Source organism: Eschrichtius robustus, chromosome 9 (genome assembly GCF_028021215.1).
Source record: "Eschrichtius robustus isolate mEscRob2 chromosome 9, mEscRob2.pri, whole genome shotgun sequence".
Classification (NCBI taxonomy): Eukaryota; Metazoa; Chordata; class Mammalia; order Artiodactyla; family Eschrichtiidae; genus Eschrichtius; species Eschrichtius robustus.
This window is the reverse complement of record NC_090832.1, coordinates 15,951,246-15,975,557: the sequence shown is the minus strand read 5'-3', so window position 1 is coordinate 15,975,557 and position 24,312 is coordinate 15,951,246. Positions and strand designations below refer to the sequence as shown.

Sequence of the window (24,312 nt, the reverse complement as noted above, 5' to 3'; positions counted from 1 at the left end):
GTCCTCGCAGAGTCAGCGAGTTGACTCTGTTCCTTCCCCTGGCCCCCCTCTCCTTCCTTCACTCCGTCTCCCGGCATTCCCCACTCCTGTCCCTGTTTGTTTAAATACCGGCCTCGGAAGTATCGGCCCCATTCAGAATCAGCCTCACCACCATGTTTCTTCTGACTTCAGTCTTGGTAGCAGTTGCCTGCCTTTTGATGGTGTGGATCTTTAAAAGTGCTGATGGAGGCACCCAGAGAAGGAAGGGGGAGCCTAGAGCCAGGGCCGAGGCTCGCCCCTGGGTGGATGAAGACTTGAAAGACAGCACTGAAGTCCACCAGGTGGAAGAAGGTAAAGACACTGGCCATGTTGCTTGGTTTTCAACTTCTGTATTTTTAGGATGAGGGCAAGTGGATGGTGGGACTTATGGAGAGGAAGAAACATAGGCAGGTCAGTTTCATCATCAACCTCTGTCATGCAAACAAATCAGTGCGTGACAGAGACATCATTTCTCTCTGGTGGTCAGCTTGTCACCTGCTGGCACCAAGCTCCCTTTATTCCTGGGTCCTCAGTAAAAGGCTGTTGAGGGGGTGACATTTTCCCTGGCTCCAGTCCTTTGAGGCTGCTAAAATCTTTCTGAAGGGGCACATCACAGGCTGGGGTGGCTGCGGGTTAAGTGGTCAGGTTTTGATCAATAACTTTGGAATAAAAAAGGGGCATCTACCTAGGGGCTCGCTACCCTTCATTGCACCAGCCCTGTGGGTCACAGATAAGAGTGGCTGCTGTCCTCCAATCTGAGTGTCCAATTCGGTAGACAAGGCAATAAACAGGCAAACGATAGAGAGTAAAACAGAGACGAACTAGGTGGAACTGATTGTAAGGTGTTTTGAGAAGGCTTGGAGGTTTGGTGGGGCAGCTAGAAAAAGGCTGAAGCAGGCCTGGGGGATTACTAGGATATGAATACAAAGGTTAGGAGGCGAAGAGGAACAGAAAGAGCCTGAGTCCGGAACCCCAGGGAAAGATGTCAAGAAGATGGAAGGACTGTACTGACCAGGGGAGGGGTGAAAATGAAGTGGGGTGCTGAGGGCGGGCGGGGCCATGGTTGACCTGAGAAAGAAGAGGTGATGAAGGAGGCAGGCAGGAAGGGAGACGTTCTGGAGGAGTTTTGAGTAATCTGTGTTTGAGATTTGTCTGAGGTGGTTTTGTGGGATGGATTCGACTTGGAAGAGACTCAGTGACTCTCAGCTGGGGTAGTAATGCCTCCATCCTCCCTCCCTCCCTCCAACAGAGGCCACCTGGAAGTGTGTGTGTGTGTGTGTGTGTGTGTGTGTGTGTGTGTGTTCTGAGTTGTCCTAACCTCAGGATTGGGGGGTGGGGTATAGAGCTGGCACTCAGTGCTGGGAGCCAGCAGTGCTAAATGTACTGCCCAGGAGGATCCAAATCCAGGCAGCCTCCTAGCAGGGCAGCCTCTTACTCTCCCCCACTAACCCCGAATGCCAGTTATGCCAGTTGAGAAGCACTTCCGTTGAATGAGCACGAGACCCACTGTGAAGCTGAGTAAGGATCTGTGCCAGTAATGATGGGCTGGGCGGTGGTGACAGTGCAATGCAGAGGAAGGGGTGAAATTAGAGGGACGGTCAAGGAAGAGAAGTAGGGTCTAGTAATAAATTAGATATCAACAGAGGAAGAAGAGGGCACGATCTGGAGACTGGAGGAATCAGAATAACAGCTGTCATAAATGGGTGAGGGAAGAGGATCCGGTCTAAAGGGGAAGCTGTTGAATGTAGTGCAGGACGTGTTAGATTTGAGAGGATAGTGACCCATTGAAGCAGAAAGGCAGGGAGGTTTCTAGGTGAGGGATTCAGGCCATAGACACTGACTGGAGAGTCACCAGCATAGGGGTGATGCTTGGAACTTGGAAAACCAATGAATTCACTGGGGGGTATTGCTAGAGAGAAGGCTGAGGTTAGAATTTGGCGTGGGGCACCTTCAGATAAGAGGAACTGCCAGGAGGAATGGACTCAGAAAAGAAGGTGTGGGAAAGGAGGGCCAGGGTAGTAATAACAAGCCCTCACATAGCACTTCCGGTATCCCATGTCATTTTTACATACGGTGCATCATTTAGTCTTCATAACAATACAGTGAGGCAGGCACTATTATCATATCCGTATTACAGGTAAGGAAACTGAGGCTCAAATCGGCTAAGTCACCTGCCCAAGCAATTAGTGGTAGAGTCAGGACCCAGGCAGGCTGGCTCCAGAGTCCAGGCCTACAGGCAATCTGCTAGGCTGCTTTTCCCAAAGAATGACCCAGAACAGAGGGGGCAGGAGATAGCCAGCAGGGTTAAACATTCCCTGAGAGATCAGAGGTAGTGTGTATCGAGGAAAGGCCACTGGATTTGAAGACCCACGAGCTTGAGGGATACAGAGGGGTTGATAAGGCTGGTGGGGAACCAGGAACCTGGGGCTGGGCCTGAAGGTTGGGAACAGAGAGCAAAGCTGTATGGCCCCGTTCTGCTTCTCCACCTAATGATTCACTTTTAATCCTCTGCCTCTCCACTCTCTCTTCCTCACACAGAGAAAGGAACTGAACACATAGTGGCTGCTCGGCAGCCATGAGCAAATCTTCCCTGAGTGCAGAGTTCACAGTCTCTTGTTGGGATTTTTGTTGTTTACATAAGTGATACTTACTGAGGTCACACAGGCACACAGGTGGTAGGTAAGGATTAATGTTTAAACTCAGTCTCCTCTGCCACCCAAGTCCCTGCTCTTAACCATTGGGTGGGTGGACACAGTCTAAGAGAGGATGTAAAATTGGAGGTATGATTGGAGAAGAGAAGGGATTCCATTACCAAGGAAACATGAGATGGTTTTGATAACAGCAAATAGATACCAGATTCAAACCATTTTGAAAATTAACAATCAGGGACAAAACAGTAAAATAAGTATTATGGGCCATTCTAGTGTGAGTTAAGGAATATATGGGTACCAATGTAGCCTCCGCCAGCTCTGATTCACAAAGAATTCCTATTCGACATTCATAGATCAAGGAATCAGCATGTGTGGGGGGACGGGATTGGGGAAGGGTCGGGGGTACAGAGAAGACATGCGGATTAGAAGTCAGACACAGACTTCCTCTGGGGACCAGTCACACATGGCATCCTGTTGACGCATTTCAGTTCCCTGTTTATCTGTAGCAGAGGTCTGAGGAGGAGAAATGACTGGTATTTAATCTCAAAGTGGAAACCTCAGATTGTTTCCCTAAAATGAATGGGAAATACTGAACAAAAATTCTCCAGTCAGGCCCAGATTCATGAAAGCTCATGGAGCTGGAAATAGGAGAAAAAGATATAGGAGACACATCTTATTAAGATGTGTCCATTTTAATGTTAGTGGGGATTTTCTTCACTCAGCTTCACTAGCCATCCAGAAGCTATTATTCTAACTGAAATTTTGATTGTCCCAGTGACCACTAAAAAAGCCTTTGTTAAAATTTTTATCTGGTGTGGGCAACACCTGAGAATAAAAATGTTCCCTCGGACTTGGGAAAGGACAGATTTTTATGTACCTGTAGGCAGCTGTTTCAAACCTGTTCATTGGATCTATGACAACACATCTCAGTAAAAGCTTAACAAGTCAACCAATTAGAGATGGAATCACTCCAGGACCAGCCCCTCTGAGGGCCAACCAATCAACAACAGTCTCAACCAAGTAACCCTGCTCCTGCAGATGATATCAACCCTCTTACATGCCTGGAAGTCCACCAATGCCTGAACTCCATGCTTCCCAGCCAAGTGGTGTGCAAGAGCTAGCCTATGGGGCTAGCGAGAGCTGACTGATCAATGTTCAGGAAATTTGTGGGCCATCTGTTCAATTGCCAATAGCTTGAGATCGCGCCATGATGGGAGGGTTTACTCTATGGGAATTGGCAAGTGCTATAAACCAGGGCTCTTTTTTCCCTCTTCTCAGAGAGCTGGTTTACCAGCACACAGCTGACAAAAACACCATGTAGGGCAGCACTCATGACCAGCATAGTTTTCCTTTGCCCGAGGAAGCAAAAAATTCAGCTTCATCTTTGCATTTCATCATTCTTTGGCACACCTATGTGTGCATACTTCTGCATGGATAATTTTAAAAGGCTGGCCTACCAGGGCTCCTGTAAGACATTATGGTTCTAGGACAAAGGACAGGTAAATTCAAATTCAGATGAGAGAAGATTAGGGAAAGGAAAAGACTTGAATGGAGATGTTGTCCTTGGGATCAAGTCTGGGTGGGTTCTGCTGGGGAGAGTGAAGCTCAGCACAGAACACTGGGGACACCGGGGACACCACGAGAGGTAAAGGGGCTCAGAAAACAAGTTCTGTCAACTTCACCTGGGATAGCGTTGCTCTCTTCAAGGCCTTTCCATCTGGACATCCGCAGACTCCCCAGCCCCCAACCACCCCTGCTGCTGCTAGTGAGGTAGTGAGTCTATATTACAGTCAGGGAGTTGAATGGCTGAGAGGCCCACGTAGGAAGCAGAGCGATGGCGGAGACGGTGGGAAGGAGTTCTCTGAGCCGGTGTTGAGCCTTGAAGCTGCTCACATTGCCACCTTCAGAATCTGTCTACTGTGAGAGCCGTGTCACCCTGAGCCTTATTAATACTGGTGCTCAAGCCTCCCCCGAAATTGCAGGGAGGGAACAAGGATGACATGACACAAATTGGCCTTGTAGTTTCATAGCTGGAAAACATTCGGCCCATTTGCAAAGATTTTGTGGAAGTAGAACCGCAAAAACACAAAAGCAATTCACGTAGAGATACAGCCAGAAAAATGCCTCTAAGTTAAACATTAAAGGATAGAAGTGGCCTAGAATTACTTGGTCATTAAACCTAATTATGGAGCAATTTAGGATTCCTTGGCATTAAAGCAATGATAAAAGGCGTGTTGGTCTTGGTGTCAATAGCAAACCCCATGTGTGGCAGCACAGGACTTATATTAAAAGCAGACCACAGTAGCGTGCGTTTATTTTAGAATATGTGGGCTCCACAGCTTGAATGAATCCCCCAGAGTGGCTTGGCTGGTCTGGGGTGGAGGCGGGACAGCTGCGGAACGAAGGCTGTTCTCTTTCCTCTGGTGAGGGTTTATGCCTCGGGGGCAGTCAGGAGTTCAAGAGGAAGGAGAGAGCTGTGCTTTTTTTCTCGGTTCACTGCCCTGAGATCCCTTGGAGCTTCTTTCCCAGCGGGCTCAGCCTGTCCCCTTTCCCAAGGCCAAGTGTAGACTTTCTGCCCTGGGAGAGGCTCCAGGAAGAGCAGCGCCCCTGTGCTCTGCTTGGATGGCCCTTCTGGAAAATCCAACCCACTGGTGGTTGGGACCATTTATCTGCTGTGCTCAGAGATAAGTCTGTGCTGATAAAGCTCAGGCAGCAGCCCCTTCATTCCGCTAGCGTAGGAGTGCCTACCCTGGACTTTAGCTGCTGCAGAAACTGCCAAGTCATGCCCCTCGGCTGCCTTTAGTTTACACAAATGCTGAAGTTAGAGAGACCTTGCATGCGTTGGCTCATTTTCCACTTACTGACTGCGGAGGTTGCCAGACTTCATGACAAATGGTGTGGGAGTACCACTGGTGTTGAAGTCTTTGCTGACACATTTGCTAAGGTTCAGGGTTGACACTGATGCCATCTGGGTTCGGTTCAGGGTGGATTGCTAGAAAGCTGATAGGTGTTAGTTGCCACTCTCCCATCACACTTACTTCCTCAAGCCAGCAGGGACGTGCTGTGTGGCATGGGGAGCTCTGCTCAACGTTACCTGGCAACCTGGATGGGAAGAGAATTTGAAGGGGGGGGGTGGATACACGTGTGTATGGCTGAGTCACTTTGCTGTGCACCTGGAACTAGCACAACATTGTTAATTGGCTGTACTCCAATATAAAATAAAAAGTTAAAAAAAAATGTATACAGTGTGGGTCCCCACTGCCCCGGCTCGTAAAGCATAAAAAAAGAAGTTTCTCAGTACTAGCTGTGAGCTAACCGTGGTCCCTGTTGGTGCTGTAGTTGGGTTCTCAGTCTCTCTGAAGTCCCCTTTTCACGAGCGTTCCCTCTGGCCTTCTGTTCCCTGGCTTCATACACCCAGGAGTGAAGTGTGGGGGTGCTGCTGGGGGAGAAGGTCACTCTTCTACCTGAATTCCATCAGGAAAGTCGCAGACCCTCAGGGCCAGGCCCTGGCTCTTCTTACTCTCTTCTCTCTGTTCCTATTGTCATTCTCATCTTTATCTGAGGGCTCCCAAAGTGACATCTCGCCTTCTGGACATTTACTGCAGTCTTCCCTTATCCTCAGGGAATACGTTCCAAGACCCCAAGTGGATGCCTGAAACCCTACGTTTTTTCCTGTACATATGTACCTATGATAAACTTTAATTTAAATCAGACACAGTAAGAGAATATCCAAATTGCCAGCATCACTACTCATGTGCTTTGGGGTCATTATTAAGTAAAATCAGGGTTACTTGAACACAAGCAGTATCCTGACAGTCGACAACCGAGAGGCTACTAAGTGACTAATTGGGTTGGATATGTGGACAAACGTTTGATTCACGTGGCTGGGGGGGATGGAGCAGGACAGGCATGAGATTTCATCATCTTACTCAGAATGGTGCACAATTTTAAACTTATGAATTGTTTATTTCTTGAATTTCCCTTTTCATATATTCAGAACATAGCTGGCCATGGGACACTGAAACCTCAGAAAGCAAAACCTCTGATAAGGGAGGATTACGGATTACTGTATTGGGGGAAAAAACCACTGATTAAGGAGTTAAGAAACCTAGGCTATAGTTCTGGCTCCATGAAGGATTGCTGCGTGGTCAGGAGAAGTTAATTGTGCCCATTCATTCCTACTTCTACTTTTGTCCCACCTTCCCCAGATGGTTCATCTCTCATCCTCTTATCTCACTTAAGAAATTGTCAAGTGTCTTTTCTTTTTTTTTTTTCAGATGTTCTTATATCAATATAACAGTTGTAGTCAGTTGATCTACCCTTGTGGGTGTTTTTGGTAATTCGTTTCTATGGCCTTCTCATTAAAAAAAAAAAACAACCCCACAAAAAAACCCTTAATTGTGAAATGTAATATGCTTACTAGAAAAGCGTATAAAAGATAGATGAATGGCTTAACAAATAATTTTAAAGCAAAAATCCATATAGTAATCACTTAGATCAAGAAATATAAATTTCCAGTACTCCATAAACCCCTATATGTTCCTTCCCAGTAACAACCTCTTCCATACCCTATAGAAGTAACTATTATTTTGAATTTTATGGGAATTACTTCTTTTCTGGTCATTCTTTTTATTTTTTTAAACTGTATTTTTAATTTTTTAAAAAAAATTCTTTCTTAATTATTATTTATTTATTTATTTATTTTTGGCTGTGTTGGGTCTTCGTTTCTGTGCAAGGGCTTTCTCCAGTTGCGGCAAGCGGGGACCACTCTTCATCGCGGTGCACGGGCCTCTCACTATCACGACCTCTCTTGTTGCGGAGCACAGGCTCCAGATGCCCAGGCTCAGTAGTTGTGGCTCACGGGCCTAGTTGCTCTGCGGCATGTGGGATCTTCCCAGACCAGGGCTCGAACCCGTGTCCCCTACATCGGCAGGCAGACTCTCAACCACTGCACCACCAGGGAAGCCCTTATGCTGGTAATTCTTTTGGAAAATTACATATAAAATTTTTTTGAGGTCTAGGATACTGTTACTTATTCCAGGGACTACACATTTGCACCTACCAGAAGAGCAACGTTCTAACACTCTGGGGCAACTTTAATCTGAGGTCAAGGCTTACGGTTCCCTGGATCACTCACAGGATATTACCTTAGGCTCTAAGGCACCAGGGCTGGGTTATTTACATTTTACTCTTACTATTGAAACATAAATCTTCAGGCCCTGGATGGCCCTGGGGGTTTGACTTTGGTCACCATCCTTTTATCTCAGCTCAGCCTCTAGGCGGTTTCTAGGTAATTGGAAAATATTCTCTGGACATTTGAGTGCTGGTCTACCTCTGTGGGTACTAACCTTCACCCAGATTTTGACTGTGATGTTCTACAGTCACAGATTAGCTCTTCAGTACTTAGAAGAAAATGTTCTAAATGTATTTTACTAAGGATTTTAGCTTTCTTTACTTTGGAGGTTTGGTGTAAATTATGTAAATAACCATTACTGGAAGTGAAAATCCTTTAGTAAATGTCACAAGAATCAGAATCATAACCAAAACATCAGTTAATCTATGGCATCAAAGTGGATTTGTAGCTACTCAAAGAAGGAAGTAACAACTAATTATTTTCTATCACACAGTTGAAGGCATAGGATATACATTATATCAGGCAAATATTCATTGGCTTTTGGGTGGTTGTGAATGGTGAAGATATATGATAGCATTATATTCAGTTTTCTAAAGACACTGTTTAGGTAGTACAATAATAATTCAGGTAAGGCATATACATGCACACAAATAAACCTTAATGGTTTAAAACAATCTAAATTTGTTACTTTAGTGAAAGTAAGTGCTGGGCATTTTCAGCAATTTTATCATCGTGAACTCTGATTATCTGTTCTTATCTGAGTAGGAGTTGCCTCCTACTGGTGATATGGCTTCTCTGCACCTGTCCCCATCAGGCTGAAAAATATCAGAGCAGATTTAGGAAAGTCTTCAGCCTTTGTGTAAAGAACCATCTACTCATTAGATTCCACTGATATTTTCAGTGGCTATTTCTTGGGCAGCCTTCTTGGTGAAACCTTATTTATGTGATTAAAATTCCCTGAAAAGTCCAACTCACATCAACTCATTCTGGTTTGATGTACCGAGGTCCACTTTCTATAGTAGCCTCTTTTTGGTATCTTTTGCCTCCTAGAGTCTAGGAGTTGATGAAGTCCAACAACAACCAGAAATCCAAGACTAACTCAAGATAAGCAAGGAGTATATATATATATATATATATATATATATATATATATACACACATATATATGTATATATATGTGTATATATATATATATATATACTCCATTCAAAGCATTCCTATTTTTAACACTTTTTAACTTTTTGAATACAGCATCTTAGAATTTCTTTCAGTTGAAATCTTTGTAGTTCACATTTAAATCTTTGTAGTTCAGATCAAAAGTATTGTCTACTCATGGGTTTGAAAGGAATGAAGAAACACACATATTCAGAGGTAGAGCTTCAGTTTCACCTATTGAATCCTCCATTGCATCTTCATCTTCTGCAAGATCTTGAGCTACAGATAATGGGTTTCCACAGCTCTCTGAACAGGAAGGAAATGGGGGAAAGCAGAAGTGGCAGAAGCAGGCAGGTGTAAAGATAAATTTGCTGTAGGTAAATTGAACAGATTTTTTTCTTATGGTTAATATTTTTGTATCTTGTTTAAGAAATCCTTCTTCTCTACAGGGTCATGAATATAGTCTCCTATATTCTTTTCTAAGAGCTGCAAAAGTTAGTCTTTCATAATTAGAACTGTGGTGAGAACAGGCAATATTCATTAATTTTCAATATCTGATGGAAGAGTTTCAATGTTTCACCACTAACTATGTAGTTGGTTCTGGGTTGTTTTGGTGTTTTCCCCCATAGTTAGACTTTATCAGGTTAAGAAAGTTCCTTTCTACCCCAATTTACTAAGAGATGAATGCCAAATTTTATCAGACACCTTTTCTGCATTACAGTGATTATTAGCTTGTGAATGTAACAAACAACATTGCTTTTCTAAAGTTAGGTTTACCTTGCATTCCTGGGGTAATCCCAACTTGGCCAAAGTGTATTGTTTTTTTATATATTGTCGAATTCTGTTTACTAATATTTTGGTTAGGACTTTTTGCATCTATATTTATGAGAAAATTGAGCCTGTAGCTTTTCTTTCTTTTAATGTCCTAGTCAGGCTTGGTAGCAAGTGTGCGCTAGTCTTATAGAATGAGCTGGTGGGGAATGTTTCCTCTATTTCTATTCTTGGGAAGAGTTGGAGAAAACTTAGCAATAATTGTTCTGTGAGTGTTTGGTAGAACTCCCTCATGAAGCCATCTGGGCCTCTTCCTAAGGGAATCTTTTTTTTTCCTCTGGCTGATTTTAAGATTTTATATTTGGTTATAAAAGGTGTGGGCTTCTTTTCTGTTATACTGCTTGGGATTTACTGGGCCTCTTGAATCTGTAGATCTGGCATTTTTCATCAGGTTTTCATATCAGATATTCTCTTTCAAATATGGTCTCTGCCACATCCTCTTTCCCATCTCCTGCTGTCACTATCATCACATATATTAGAACATTCTCGCTCTGTGTTATTTTTTCTTGATCTTTCTTTTATGTTTTCTATCTTTTGGTCTTTCCTTGCTCTGTTCTAGATATTTTCTTCTGAGTTGTCTTCAGTTCATTAATTCTTTCTTTAGGTATGTCTAACCTGCTATTAAACCCACCCACCAAGTTCTTAATTCTATTATTTTATTTTTCAGTTCTAAAAGTTCTATTTTAAAATATTTTCTATGTCACTTTTCATCTTTTCCTGCACCCTACAGATTTATATACATTTGTCTTTTTTTTTTCTCCCTCTAAACCTAGTAATCATAGTTGTTTTATCTTTTGAGTCTGATAATTCTAATATTTGGAGAATTTGGTGTCTGACTCTATTTTTAAAAACCTATTCTGCTGTTTCTTGCTCAAGATATTTTTTTTGTATGTCTGGTTGTCTTTTGTGGGTTGCTGATAATTGTACTTAAAATTATTTATATGTTGGCATTTGCTTCTGCTGGGTAATGGGGGTATTTTCAGGCAGGACCACACTATTCCAAATTCAAGTTTGAGGCAGGACCCATCAAAATGTTATAACCTCTTGGGGGCTGATTTATTTATTTATGGCCGTGCCATGCGGCATGCATGATCTTAGTTCCCTGACCAGAGATGGAACCCATGCCCCCTGCAATGGAAGTGCAGTCTTAACCACTGGACCACCAGGAAATTCCCTGATTTATTTATGATTCTTAGTTTTTCTAAGGATGTAGTCTTGGGGTCCCAGCTTTTTAGACTTCCCATCGTATATGGGCCTGGGCTTTGATTTCTGTCCCTCTTGATCCCTGAAAATATAAAAATAAAAATTCAAATATATTGGGATTGGCAGATGTTATCAGGGCAAATGCAGCTTCTGTGCTTATTTACCTCTGCAGGATCATATTTTCCCTTCACTTTTGGCCTGGGAATTTCTTACTATGCTGTCAGTAACTCAATGATTTTAAAAGGGCTTTATAAAAAATTATTTATTTCAAGATCTTAGTGGTTTTCAGGGGACTTCCCTGGTGGTCCAGTGGTTAAGACTCCATGTTTCCACTGCAGGGGGCATGAGTTCGGGGAACTAAGATCTGGCCAAAAAAAAAAAAAAAAGATCTTAGTGGTTTTCAGCCAATGGAGATTGTTTCAAATAAGTTAGTTCACCATTAACAGAAATTTGCATTTTTCATCTTTATGTATGTAAAAGTTTTCTTTTTCTTGATTTATAACCAGTCTGGGCTTTGAAGGACAGTCAAGATCAGAGATTAAGGATTGTGTAGACCTATTTTTCTCATTTTTTCTTGATGTTTTTGAGCTCATAACCTTACAGATATTTTGAGAACTTTATTTCCTTCTCCCCAGTGACCACCTTATGACTATAAGGGAGTAAAAATAATTTTCCCTGGCTGAGACACCACTCCCCCATAATAAAAACAGATTAACAAGAGAAAAACAAACAGAAATTTAATAACATGTATTATCTCTTGTGTACATGGGAGAGACCCAGGAAAACTGAGTAACTCCCCCAAATAGCCTTAGCCACCACCTTAAATACCATCTTCAGATAAAGACAAAAGAAAGGTGTTGGGGACTGGGGAGAGCCAGTTATGGGAGGTTATCAGGAAAAGCAGACTAAACAAGGGTAAGATTGTTACAGAGATGTAAGTCCACACCTTCTCTGTTGACAGGAGTTGCTTGTGATTTAGAATCATGCTTCTCTTCCTGGTGCAGAGGGGGAAAACACTTCCAAATAGAGATTTCCTTTATAAATGTAAATGTCTCTTACAAAAGGGTGACTTCTACTCCGGTTTTCAGAGCTTCTCCTGTGTCTGCGTTTCCTAAAAATAGTCAACTCAAAATAATTCTTATGCTAAAGAGACATATTTGGGGGGAGGGGCATATTGCACTCCCCTTCATGACCAAGAGAGATCCTCTAATTTGCTGTCTTCCTTGTTCTTACTGGCAGACGCTGACGAATGGCAAGTGTCAGAGGAAGAGGTGGAACACGTCCCATTCTCCCACACCCGGTATCCTGAGAAGGAAATGCTTAAGAGATCCCAGGAATTTTATGAACTTCTCAATAAGAGACGGTCTGTTAGATTCATAAGTAATGAGCAAGTCCCAGTGGAAGTGATTGATAATGTCATCAAAGCAGCAGGTCTGTAAGTGCACAGTGGGTCTTTGAGAACATCCACTACAAGTGACAATAGTGGAGCAATGTTGAAGTTCAAACACAGTGAATAAAGCCTGGAGTGATAGGTTTACCTGTAAAGTCTTACCCAGGTGTTGACTGACTGCCAGGCACAAGATGATTTCCACTTTCTACAAACTTTTAACTATACAAACTTCTCGGGAGCAGATGTGACAACAGTTCAAAACTTCTGAAATTATTCAACATTATAAAATTTGTGAAGAATGAAAATTTCTGAACACATTATTATACAACGGAAAAGAAACATCCTTACTTTCACCTCCCCTTAAAACACACACACACACACACACACACACACACACACACACACACACACTCACATTTATACATTTCTCTTTTGGGAACCGAATTTCTTATATTACACACCATGATGCTCTAGTACTGTATTCTAATGAACTAGCAAAATTTATTCATGTGAATTTGCAAAGTAAATCAAAGCAAGGCAAACATATTTCCCCCTCTTTTGCTTTTTATTTATTTATTTGTCTGCTTCGGGTCTTAGTTGCGGCTCACGGGATCTTCGTTGTGGCATGCAGGATATTTTTTTGCCGCAAGCGGGCTCAGTTGTGGCACCGGGGCTCAGTAGTTGCCCCATAGCATATGGGATCTTAGTTCCCTGACCAGGGATCAAACCCACGTCCCCTGCATTGGAAGGCGGATTCTTAACCACTGGACCACCAGGGAAGTCCCCCAAATGCATTTTCAATGTAAATTAATATCTATTCCCAGAGGAATAGATGAGAATTATAGAAAAAGGGGGAGGAGATATGAGAAAGCCCCCTATTCGAGAGTCTCCTCTGATTGGATTCTTATTCCTATATAAATCACGTTTAAGTTCATTTGCAGAAATGATTGCATGACTATTATAAACCCATTGCCCAAATTAAAAGGAAGTAAGAATAAAACAGTTCATTTCATTTAAGAACACAAATGCACTAGATTGGTGAGTCCTTTATCTAACTAATAGCAGTTACTAAATTTCTTCTGTATATAGATCTGTATCTAAATATGTGGGTGTGTGCATATGACATTCAGAGAAGTTTGGCATAATTGAAAACATTAAGGGGCAACTTATTTCTTGTGTTTGGTGACACCAATATTTAGTGAACAGACGACGTGTACAAGGTGAACTGGAATCCCTCTGTTCAGAAATTTGGGCTTTATGTTTAGATTTGACTTGCATTTCACAGTTCAATCATGCCCTCTCTACCATGGGGACTGGTGGATGGCAAACTCATCAAGGCTGGCAGGCCTGAGACCCCTCCTGTAGAGTTTATGCCACTGAACTACTCACTAGGAAGAAAGGAATACTTGCTTCTGAAATATACCACCAGTGGGTCACCGTGGTCTACTTCTAGAAACAGCCATTTCTAGGACAGAGGGGTGACACCCAGATCAGAAGCTGGTCCAGTCCATGGCTGGAATATATATTTTTTTTTAATATTTATTTATTTATTTATTTATTTTGGCTGTGCCAGGTCTTAGTTGTGGCATGTGGGATCTTTAGTTGTGGCATGCGAACTCTTAGTTGCAGCATGCATGTCGGATCTAGTTCCCCGACTAGGGATCGAACCCAGGCCCCGTGCATTGGGAGCACGGAGTCTTACCCACGGGACCACCAGGGAAGTGCTTCTGGCTGGAATCTTAAAGGGAACTTAAGCTCCTTGGGTCCCACGATGCACTATGAAGCTTTGTCCGGGATATTGGGACAGATCCAAGTGTGGGCTGAGGTTTCCCAAAACCTGTGAGAGCTGGAAGACACTCTGCTGTGTGTCTGAGTGCCCAGGGCCAAGAGTTCTCGTGTGTTCACAACAGGGCCACAAACCCCACAGTGCCACACTCAGAACTTTGATGTAGGCACTAAACAATTTATAGTTCAATTGCCTATTGGAGAGGGCTTTTGAAACCATTTTGCCATTTAAATTTTGCCATTTCCAATAAACTTCATGACTTGATCATTTTTCAAGAATATCAAAACAAACAGCATTTTGGAGGATTTTGGCTATCAGAGCTTCCCATCTGTGTTCCCTTATTGGTCACAGAGTAGTTCCTAAGGATGTTTTCTCTCACATGATTAGAGAAGCAGTGATAAATTCCCAAAGCCTAGGAACTACTGGCCTTGATCTCAGTTAGTTGGTTTGGAGACCCTGACAGAGACGCTGAACAAAACGGGCCTGGCAGCAACATCCCAGAGGCTACCGCCAGGCATTTTGTGTGTCAGGTGATCTAACTTCATTTTGAGCAAATGTGAGTTATATTTATTCTTAATTAACAGTCTCAGATTTTTCTTGCAGTTTCAATTTCTGATTTTAATCTAATGGGTGATAGGAACAGCCCCAAGTGGGGCCCACACAGAGCCCTGGACCTTTGTGGTTGTGAAGGACCCGGACGTGAAGCATAAGATTCGGGAGATCATTGAGGAGGAAGAGGAAATAAACTACTTGAAGAGGATGGGACCTCAATGGGTTTCAGACCTGAAGAAACTGAGGTACCAAAGTGGGTAGAATTAGGCATCTTTGGTTTGGCTTCCTAAAATGAAATAACTATGACTTTAGTTTCCTGGTTTTGTTTTAGGTGTTAAAAAGTTTCATTTTACCTGTGGAAGAAATAATGGAAATTAAGTCAGGCCTCACCGCTGAATTGCCTTGAGCACACGTATTGCGCAGGGGTGAGGGATGCCAACCGGAATCACATCTGGGTTCACATCTTAGCTCTGGTTTTCCAGTTGCAAGACCTTAGGCATTTGCTTACTCCCTCTAAGTGCACTAGTCTGGTTTCTCCAGAGAAACAGAATCAATGGAGAGAGAGAGGGATAGACAGAGACAGAGAGAGGGAGAGATAGAGAGAGATAGAGAGAAACATAGAGAGAAAGAGATTTATTATAAGTAATGGGCTCAAGTGATTATGGAGGCTGAGAAGTCCCAAGACCCATCAGAGTCAGACCCAGCAGAGTCGATGGCATAGCTCCAGTCTGAGACCAAAGGCCTAGGAACCAGGAAAACCAATGTGTAAGTTGCAGTCCAAGTCTGACTCCAAAGGCAGGAGAAGACTGATGTCCCAGCTCAAAGACAGTCAGGCAGACGGAGAAAATTATCCCTTATTCCACCCCTTTTGTTCTATTCAGGGCTTCAACGGTTTAGATGAGGCCCACCTAATTTGAGGAGGGCAATTTGCTTTACTCAGTCTGCCAATTCACATGTTAATCTCATCCAGAAACATCCTCACAGACACACCCAGAATAATGTTTAACCAACTATCTGGGTGCCTTGTGGCCCAGTCAAGTTGACACATAAAATCAAACATCACACTTCTGTTTTCTCACCCAAAACGATAATGTTAAAAACTTGGTATCAGGATTAGATAAGATAGAGGCTAAGAGTAGGGCCTTAGAAGCTAGAGTGCTTGGGTTCAAATATGAGGTCTACCACTTATTAACCTATCTGTGCCTCAGTTTCCTCATCCGTAAAATGGGAATAAATCTAGTATCGACTTCGTTATGAAAATTAGATGAATTTGTAAGCACTTAGAACAACGATGGCACATAGTAAGGGCCATATGAATCTGGTAAATAAATAGGCTATGACCCAAATAGTTATTAGTAAATTGTGAAATACTTCTCAGGATCTTGAGTGAAGTAAATTACATTTTCCTATAAATAGTCTTGTACATGATCTCACTCAGCAGGCTTTCATTTTAGTACATGTTTAGTAAAAGTACAAATTTAGTATAGGTATAATATTCATTAGGCATTAGTAACTTTGCAGGCTTCCTTATCTCCAGGGACGAAGCGGATTGGAATTCAGTGTAACTGGCTTTACCGTGAGGCTTCAGCGTATTCGGGTAGACATGTGCGAGGTTTCATTTTTTTTCTGGAAACTACAACTAACTATGCTTGTTAATCCCACTTTTCCCATTGAGGACCAGTCACCCTACACAATATCTAGGATGGATTCCATAATTTCTCAGTCATTTTTGCAGTTAAAACAGTCACTTCCAAGTTTTTCCGACTCAGCCTTGTCATTTTAAAACGCTGGTCACAGGGTCCTCTTTACAAATACTGCCCTCCCCACAGAAGCATCTCCTTTCCCTTCTAACCCCTTCTCAGGCTGAGTATGAGGAGGGATGGGGCACAGATATTTGTCCTGACCTCTCAGAAGGCCCTGAGGGGAAGCCAGCTCGAGTTCTTGGCACGTAGAATGTAGAGGTACTCATGCCTCTGGCTCTCAGCTCTGGGCCTTTAGTGGCCAGTTCCAGCACCAGCCATCCAGTACCCACTGTGACACAAGCCTAAGAAAAGGCAGTGGGATCTCCGTCTTGTGGGGGTAAAGTGGGACTTCTGCTCTGGTAGACAGGGCTGGGTGGTGAGAAGGATGACCTCTTAGTCCTACTCCCGTCTCATTTATTTGCCCCAGAGGACAGTTTTTCTCCTGAGATATTTAAACCCTATTGAAATTGATGTCTATTGGCGTTGTAACTTATGGCTGTGTTCTGGAATAAGTGCAGGATATTAATAATGAATATATAAATCTCATTGCATATTCATGAGAAAAAACGGATGGGTAAAGTCGAGTCTCTCTTCTTAGAGATATGCTGTGCTGTGTGTGTGCAGCACCTGCAAAACGCTGCCCGCCCTGTCACCCCCCAAAGAAGGCAGCATCAGTTGCTCTCTTGTCTCTACGCTCAGAGCACCTAATACACACCTTCCGTGCATTTAAAACAGCCATTACCACATAGTTATTTAATTGTTGGCCTACTTTTCTTCTCATTTTATAGGCCATATTTTAGAAACCTTTGTGGTACACCAAGATACTCTGGAGAATCCAATTAACATTATAGACTTTCTCTGCAGACAATATGCGTGCACACACACACACACAGACAGATATATATATATATACACACATATATAGTCTCTAGGGTCCAGGGACCTCCAGTTTAAAAAAGTCTTATACTGTAGCACCTAGCACAGTGCTGATGCATAGTAGGTAATTAAATAACTGTTTGTTAAATTGCATCACAAATGAACATATGTCCTGACAGCCAGTTTGAGTCAACTCTGAAACTCATAGCTGTCGTTAAAGGCTTGATATACAATCTGGTCCAACCTACCCGTCAAGGCTTCTTCTCCTGCTGCTGGCATGAGACCCTTCACCCAAGGTGGAAGGTGCTAATTGTCCTTTCTTTTTTTTAAAATTTTTATTTATTTATTTATTTATGGCTGCCTTGGGTCTTCGTTTCTGTGCGAGGGCTTTCTCTAGTTGTGGCAAGCGGGGGCCACTCTTCATCGCAGTGCGCGGTCCTCTCACTATTGCGGCCTCTCTTGTTGCGAAGCACAGGCTCCAGATGCGCAAGCTCAGTAACTGTGGCTCACGGGCCCAGCTGCTCCGCGGCATGTGGGATCTTCCCAGACCAGGGCTCGAACACGTGTCCCCTGCATTGGCAGGCAGATTCTCAACCACTGCGCCACCAGGGAAGCCCTAATTGTCCTTTCTTAACAGGCCTCGGCACGTTGCTATCTTTTTATTAGCTGTAATATGATGTCATGATACATTCTTGTAAAACTGAACAAACCCAAAATACTAGCTACCAATGTATGCCTAGGCAAAATAAGTACAAAGATTAGTAAACATTACTAACCTGCCTCTGACCTAGTAAATTGCTTATTCTTCACCTCATATTTAAAAATTGTTTTGAATTATTCACTGTAAAATAATACATAGTAATAATAATAATATTAGCCAACACATACATGGTACTAGGTACTATTCTAAGCACTTGATCTATTTGGACTGATTTTACTGTCACAATAACCATTTGAGGTGAGTGTACAATAGTACATTTTACATTTGAGGACACTGAGCTGTGAGAAGGTGAGTGGGTTGCCCAGCATGGCAAAGCTAGATGACTCCAGATTTTTTTGTAAACTATTAACATTCTCCCGCTTTGTAAAGAGAAAAAGAATTGATACTGGTCAAATGTGAATAAGCTGGTTGAAGTATGGTAAAGTAGCTTTGAGAATGTAATGTATAGAAATTAGCAGTATACAAGGAACTGTAGAAAATACACACGTGGGTTTAATGTGTTTTAAAACAAGGAAGTGGGGCTTCCCTGGTGGCACAGTGGTTGAGAATCTGCCTGCTAACGTAGGGGACACGGGTTCGAGCCCTGGTCTGGGAAGATCCCACATGCCGCGGAGCAGCTAGGCCCGTGAGCCACAAATACTGAGACTGCGCGTCTGGAGCCTGTGCTCCGCAACAAGAGAGGCCGTGATAGCGAGAGGCCCGCGCACCGCGATGAGGAGTGGCCCCCGCTTGCCGCAACTAGAGGAGGCCCTCGCACAGAAACGAAGACCCAACACAGCCATAAATAAATAAATAAATAAATAAATAAATAAATAAATAAATAATAATTAAAAAAAAAAAAAAACAAGGAAGCATAACTAGGCTAAGAATGAAATGAGTGGTGACTACCTCTTGCTTATTGATGACATAATTTACCCTAAGGAAAAATTCCAATATATAGCATTGTATGAGTATCTTTCCTTTGAATATCTGAGCTAGAGTGAAGAGTTTGCCAAAATGTATGGGCAGGGTAATGAAATAGAGAAAGATATGCTCTTATCTGGAAAATAAAAATGGAAACTCAACATTTATACCTCCTGTGAGTTACCTCCCACTCCCACAAAAGTTTGCTTCCTTTTCTCCATAACTAGGCTAAGAATGTTACCATCTGCCCACCTGGAATTTCGGTTCAAACTCACTGTCATCTTTTTCTTCTCCCTTGTGCACTCCTGTGCCAGATCTGTCAGCTCCTGCCTCTACAACTCCCTAAGTTCTCCTGGGCCATTGCCATTGTCTCCTATCTGGTCCCGTTTGAGCTGGTCCTTTGCCCACACCAATCCGCCTCTTTGTGAAACAGATCCGATCGTGTGATGCTTTTGCTCAGAAGCTTGTGATAACTTTCCATCACCCACTGAACAAAGTCCAGGACCCTGCAAAATCTGTATGAAAACTGCCAGCCTCCCAACCCGTGCCCCACCACGCACACCATCCTCCAGCCCACCAGGCTTCTGAAATTCCCTGTCCGGCCAAGCATTCTCCTTCCGACTCTGCCTTTTGCTCATCTCTTCCCTGGGCTGCCCTTCCCAATGCCCCTTGTCTAGCTGGTCTTCAGTGCCCCGCCTCAAGAGAAACTTTGGAAATATTCTGACAATCTCATTCAAAACTAACATTTTATTTTTGGGCTCCTAAGGCCCTTGTCTTATATTTCTTTAATAACACTTACCAGGTTTTAGTTTGCTAAATTTGGCTTACTGCCCTCTGGGTTATAGGATCTATCTTTGTATCTTTCAGCATTTCACGTGTCTTGCTATATCAGGCCCTTATTAATACCTGTTTACTGACTTTGGATAGAAAAAGGTAAACATGACGTGAACAAAAATCCTACTCTTTTTCAATTTAAACATGAAAGGCAAGTAAATGTTTCTATTTTTAATGCATATAAGGTGGTAAACAGGGAACAAAAAAACCATCAAGAGAAAATATTCTTCTAAATATCTTTTTTTTTCCCCTTTAGGACCAACTGGATTAAGGAGTACTTGGACACAGCCCCTGTTTTGATTCTCATTTTCAAACAAGTACACGGTTTTGCTGCAAATGGCAAGAAAAAGACCCACTACTACAATGAGATCAGTGTTTCCATCGCTTGTGGCATCCTCCTAGCTGCCCTGCAGGTATGTCACCCTCCCACTGGGCCCAAGAGACAGACTTAATACTTGGGGGCCAACTGTGGTTTCATTTGCAAATTTCAGCTGAGTTTCTAGTTCAGGGACAGGAATTCCTCAGTAAGGGAACTCTGATGTAAAAACTGCCTCTGGAAACCTGGACTGGTGCTTCAAACAAGCTGGCATCCTTCCTGGAAATTTACTTCTAACATTATTTAAGGGTCAAAAAACGGTCGCTGTGTTTGCCATCATCTGTAACGACATGAAGCTTTTAAGGGCTTTAGTAAACACCCATGAAGAGCTTCAGAGCCTGAAATCTCCAGGGCACGGCTTCTCAGCTGCGTTGTCTGAGCCAGTGGGATGATTCAATAGCTATAAGGGGAACTCTATCATAGAGCTCCTGTCCTCAGAAGTTGAGTTTACATCGTATTGCATTAGAAAGATGTCCATGTGCTTAAAAAAATTCCATCTACATAGTAGCTACAGCCATGCTAAGCGTGAAACAGAGCAGGATTGAGGTCTGCCTTTCACATGGTTCAAGTCATTCACTCAGCAGATATTTTCTGAGCTCCTTCTATGTGGCAGATCCCAGGAGTCACCAGGAATAGTCACCTCGTGAACTGTATGTTCTGGTGGAGACTGCGGTCCTGGGAGAGGGTGGAGAGTGACAGTAAACACGTGAAATAAATAAAACAAACAGGATTATAAGAGTGAATGAGCCTACTTTCAAGGGACAGTAGATTCCAAAAAACTATGTGCTTCTTCGTTATCTCACAGAAAAATGTGTTTGCTGAAAACTTGCAAAAGAGTCATTGTGACATAAAAGGGGAATGTGTTTTTAGATGACTTGAAAAACAGTTCCAAAGGAGCTGGCATCCTATTTACCTCCTGACTCTGTAACAGATAAAGGAATTGCTGTGCAACGTCAGACCGCAGGGCACTGCCCCCGTCCTAGATAGGGTCCCTGACGAGGCTTGGCGTGGGTTCCCTTCACCTGTGGCTTCTGTGCATTCCAATCAGCAACTTCTCCCACTTTACTGTGGAGTTCGCTGCCCTCTAGCTTTCTGTAAGGCATAAGTCTGAGTGTAGGTCTTGATTTGTGAAGGAGGAAGGAATCTTCTGGAAGCCCTTGTCTGGGCAGATTGCACAGAGACTGGAGGTGTGCTCGACTCCCAAAGGCAGTTCCAGAACCTCCTTCTGGTCCAGGCTTAGCGATGAGCATCTGATGGGGAAAGCAGGGGGGCATAGAGAGGGCCACCTGGGAAAGCGTCCTGAAGCTACACGTGATTTTTATTGGATGTTTATTATTCGAGGGGCCTGGGAAGAGGTTGGTGGAGTATTTCCTCTACCTCTTACATACCCCTTGGCCACTAGGTCCTCCATCACTGGACATAGGTATTTTCAGCTGGGGATGGCGCTCTGCTGCCACGGTTGGTTATATAACCACAGGAACTGCCCTTTGTTTTTCCATTCCTTTGGTGTAGTTGGATTCCCCACATTTCTTTCCACGAAATAACCATTCCCATTTCTTAAGCATCAGTGAAAAGTGACTGGTGTTTTCTTCTCTGAGAAGCTTCCCACTGTTTGGTTAAGAGAAAGTGGGGTCTGGGGAGGTCCAGGAGGGCAGGTACGATTCAATACACCATGGCCCATGCTGGTCGTCTCTTTGCCGCCCAACTTCAGGGAAATGATGGGACAGGCAAATCCTGTAGGGAGTAGAACATGCCCAGGCTAGAAGCAGAGCTGGGGTTTTGCCTGCTGACTTGAAAATGGTTTCTTTTCCTCTCCTGTTACAGAACGCGGGACTGGTGACTGTCACGACCACTCCTCTCAACTGTGGCCCCCGTCTGAGGGTGCTCCTGAACCGCCCCGCAAATGAAAAGCTGCTGGTACTGCTCCCTGTGGGGTACCCCAGCAAAGAGGCCACGGTGCCTGACCTCGCACGGAAGCCTCTGCATCAGATCATGGTGACTGTGTAGGCAGGACACAGGCAGGGACCTGCTGGAAGGTGATGCCCCCCACTCCTTTCTCCTGTTCCTTTTGGGAGTACAGGCTGCTCTCTCCCTGGGCGCTCCGTCTCCCTGGCACTCCACTCCGCAGGGTTGGCCTCTCTGTGCGCGAAGAAACCTTTGCACTTTCTGCAGCACTTTGAGTCTGAGGAGCCCTGATTCCGATAGTGTGATTAGCTGAACCATACAGAGTAAGAGATGAATAGGTATGTTCTCTTCCATTTCTTACCCACTTTGGAAATGCATTAAATTTTTGCTAAGAACAGGCCCTTGGTTTTTAAAGTTTTGTAATTGTTCCAGAAAAATCATGGGTGATTTTTTTCTTTCACTCTTTAAAAACTCAAAGAGGAAAGAGTCATCAGAAAATTTAATATAGTCCCAAGAATTCAGCTATGTGATGATTTTTAAATTTAAATTTAGACTGATCAAACGGTTTTCTGCCCTCTGCTTTCTGGTGGCTTTTAGGCAAGGATGTACTTTTGAGATGCACTCTTCCTGAGCTTTATGGATATTCTGCCAGTTTTTAATGAGTAACCTTCAAAATAATTAAAACATCACAAGCACAGAACAGAACAGCGCGTGCTTGTGTAGACGGGCAACCATCTGGACCTATACATGGTTAGTCGCATTGTCCAGAGTGCATGTTGCAGCTGCCTCGCACCAGCTCGTTGAAGCTGACGGTTAAATATTCAGGAATTTTGTAAGTCAGTTATTAAACCATTTGCAGCTTGAAATTGCCCACGGTGGGAGTATTTACACCATGGCAACCGGCAGGCACACAAATCAGGGCTTGCTTTCTTTTTCTTAAAGGGAACTGTTTTCCAGACACTAGGGAGTTCTAACTGTGTTCCCCTTCTCTTCTACTCTCCCCCACGAAACACACTTATCCTCTTCCTCCAGATGGCAGTCACACTGTATGCAGCCGATGGGGTCACTGGGTGCCGGGCGGGGACTGCCAGCTCTAGCCCTTCACCTGTCACCCTCTGTCTTCCCTTCCAGGGCGCTGCTCACACAGGTACACTCGGAACTCAGATAATTGCTCATCAAAAGCAACTCTACTCACCTCTCTATCTCCTTCCACTGTCTTTTTTCTCTTCTATTTTTTTTTTTTTAAACTCAGATCCCTCCAGAAAAACTCTCCTGCCTCTTTTCACTTCATTCGTGTGTCACACGGTACATTGATAAGATCATCAATAGCATCATTGATAAGAGTCAGGGCTGGTGACAAATCTGTATCAGAGAAAAGGAAGAATTTTTTTCCCTTTAAAATATAATTAGAGGGAATTCCCTGGTGGTTCAGTGGTTGGGACTCGCCCTTTTCACTGCTGAGGGCCTGGGTTCGATCCCTAGTCGGGGAACTAAGATCCTACAAGCCATGCGGTGTGACCAAAACAAAGAAAAAAAAAAGAAATAAAACTCTTAAAAATATGTGCATATAATTAGATATTATAAGAACCTGTGCTGTCGGCCTCTGAAGCACCCAGAGTCTCTTTTAGAATCTCCAAAATCTTCCATCGAAAATCTTTTTTTCTTTAAACGTGCTTTTCCCCAAGTCTACACATTTTACTAAATACAAACATTCTTATATTTTGTTTCTATTCTTTAAAAAAAATTATTAATATTGTGATAGTTATTTGTCCTGAACTCTTTATGGTAAGCGAGCATTGTTTTAACAACATTGTGGCTTTATTAGATGTATATGAACTACGCTGGGAACCTAATCACTGTACTTCAAGTTTTTTTGTTTTTTTTTTAAAGATTAGTTTTGTTTTGTTTTTTTAATACTTTATTTATTTTATTTATTTATTTATGACTGTGTTGGGTCTCTTAGTTTTCGTGTGAGGGCTTTCTCTAGTTGCGGCAAGTGGGGGCCACTCTTCATCGCGGTGCGCGGGCCTTTCACTATCGCGGCCCCTCCCGTTGCGGGGCACAGGCTCCAGACGCGCAGGCTCAGTAGTTGTGGCTCACGGGCCCAGTTGCTCCGCGGCATGTGGGATCTTCCCAGACCAGGGCTCGAACCCGTGTCCCCTGCATTAGCAGGCAGATTCTCAACCACTGCGCCACCAGGGAAGCCCCTTCAAGTTGTTTTTAACAGGAAAAAGA

The 24,312-nt window shown here is 43.3% G+C and overlaps 1 protein-coding gene across 1 annotated transcript; it reads left to right on the top strand.

Annotated features, from left to right (window-relative positions):
- On the top strand, window positions 1–23,761 carry IYD (iodotyrosine deiodinase). The gene is made up of 5 exons (XM_068550866.1): window positions 1–330; window positions 12,232–12,423; window positions 14,806–14,965; window positions 20,053–20,209; window positions 21,997–23,761. The coding sequence occupies exons 1-5, from the start codon at window positions 153–155 to the stop codon at window positions 22,177–22,179; spliced, it is 870 nt and encodes a 289-aa protein (XP_068406967.1). The 5' UTR covers window positions 1–152; the 3' UTR covers window positions 22,180–23,761.
- The last annotated feature ends 551 nt before the right edge of the window (window positions 23,762–24,312 follow it).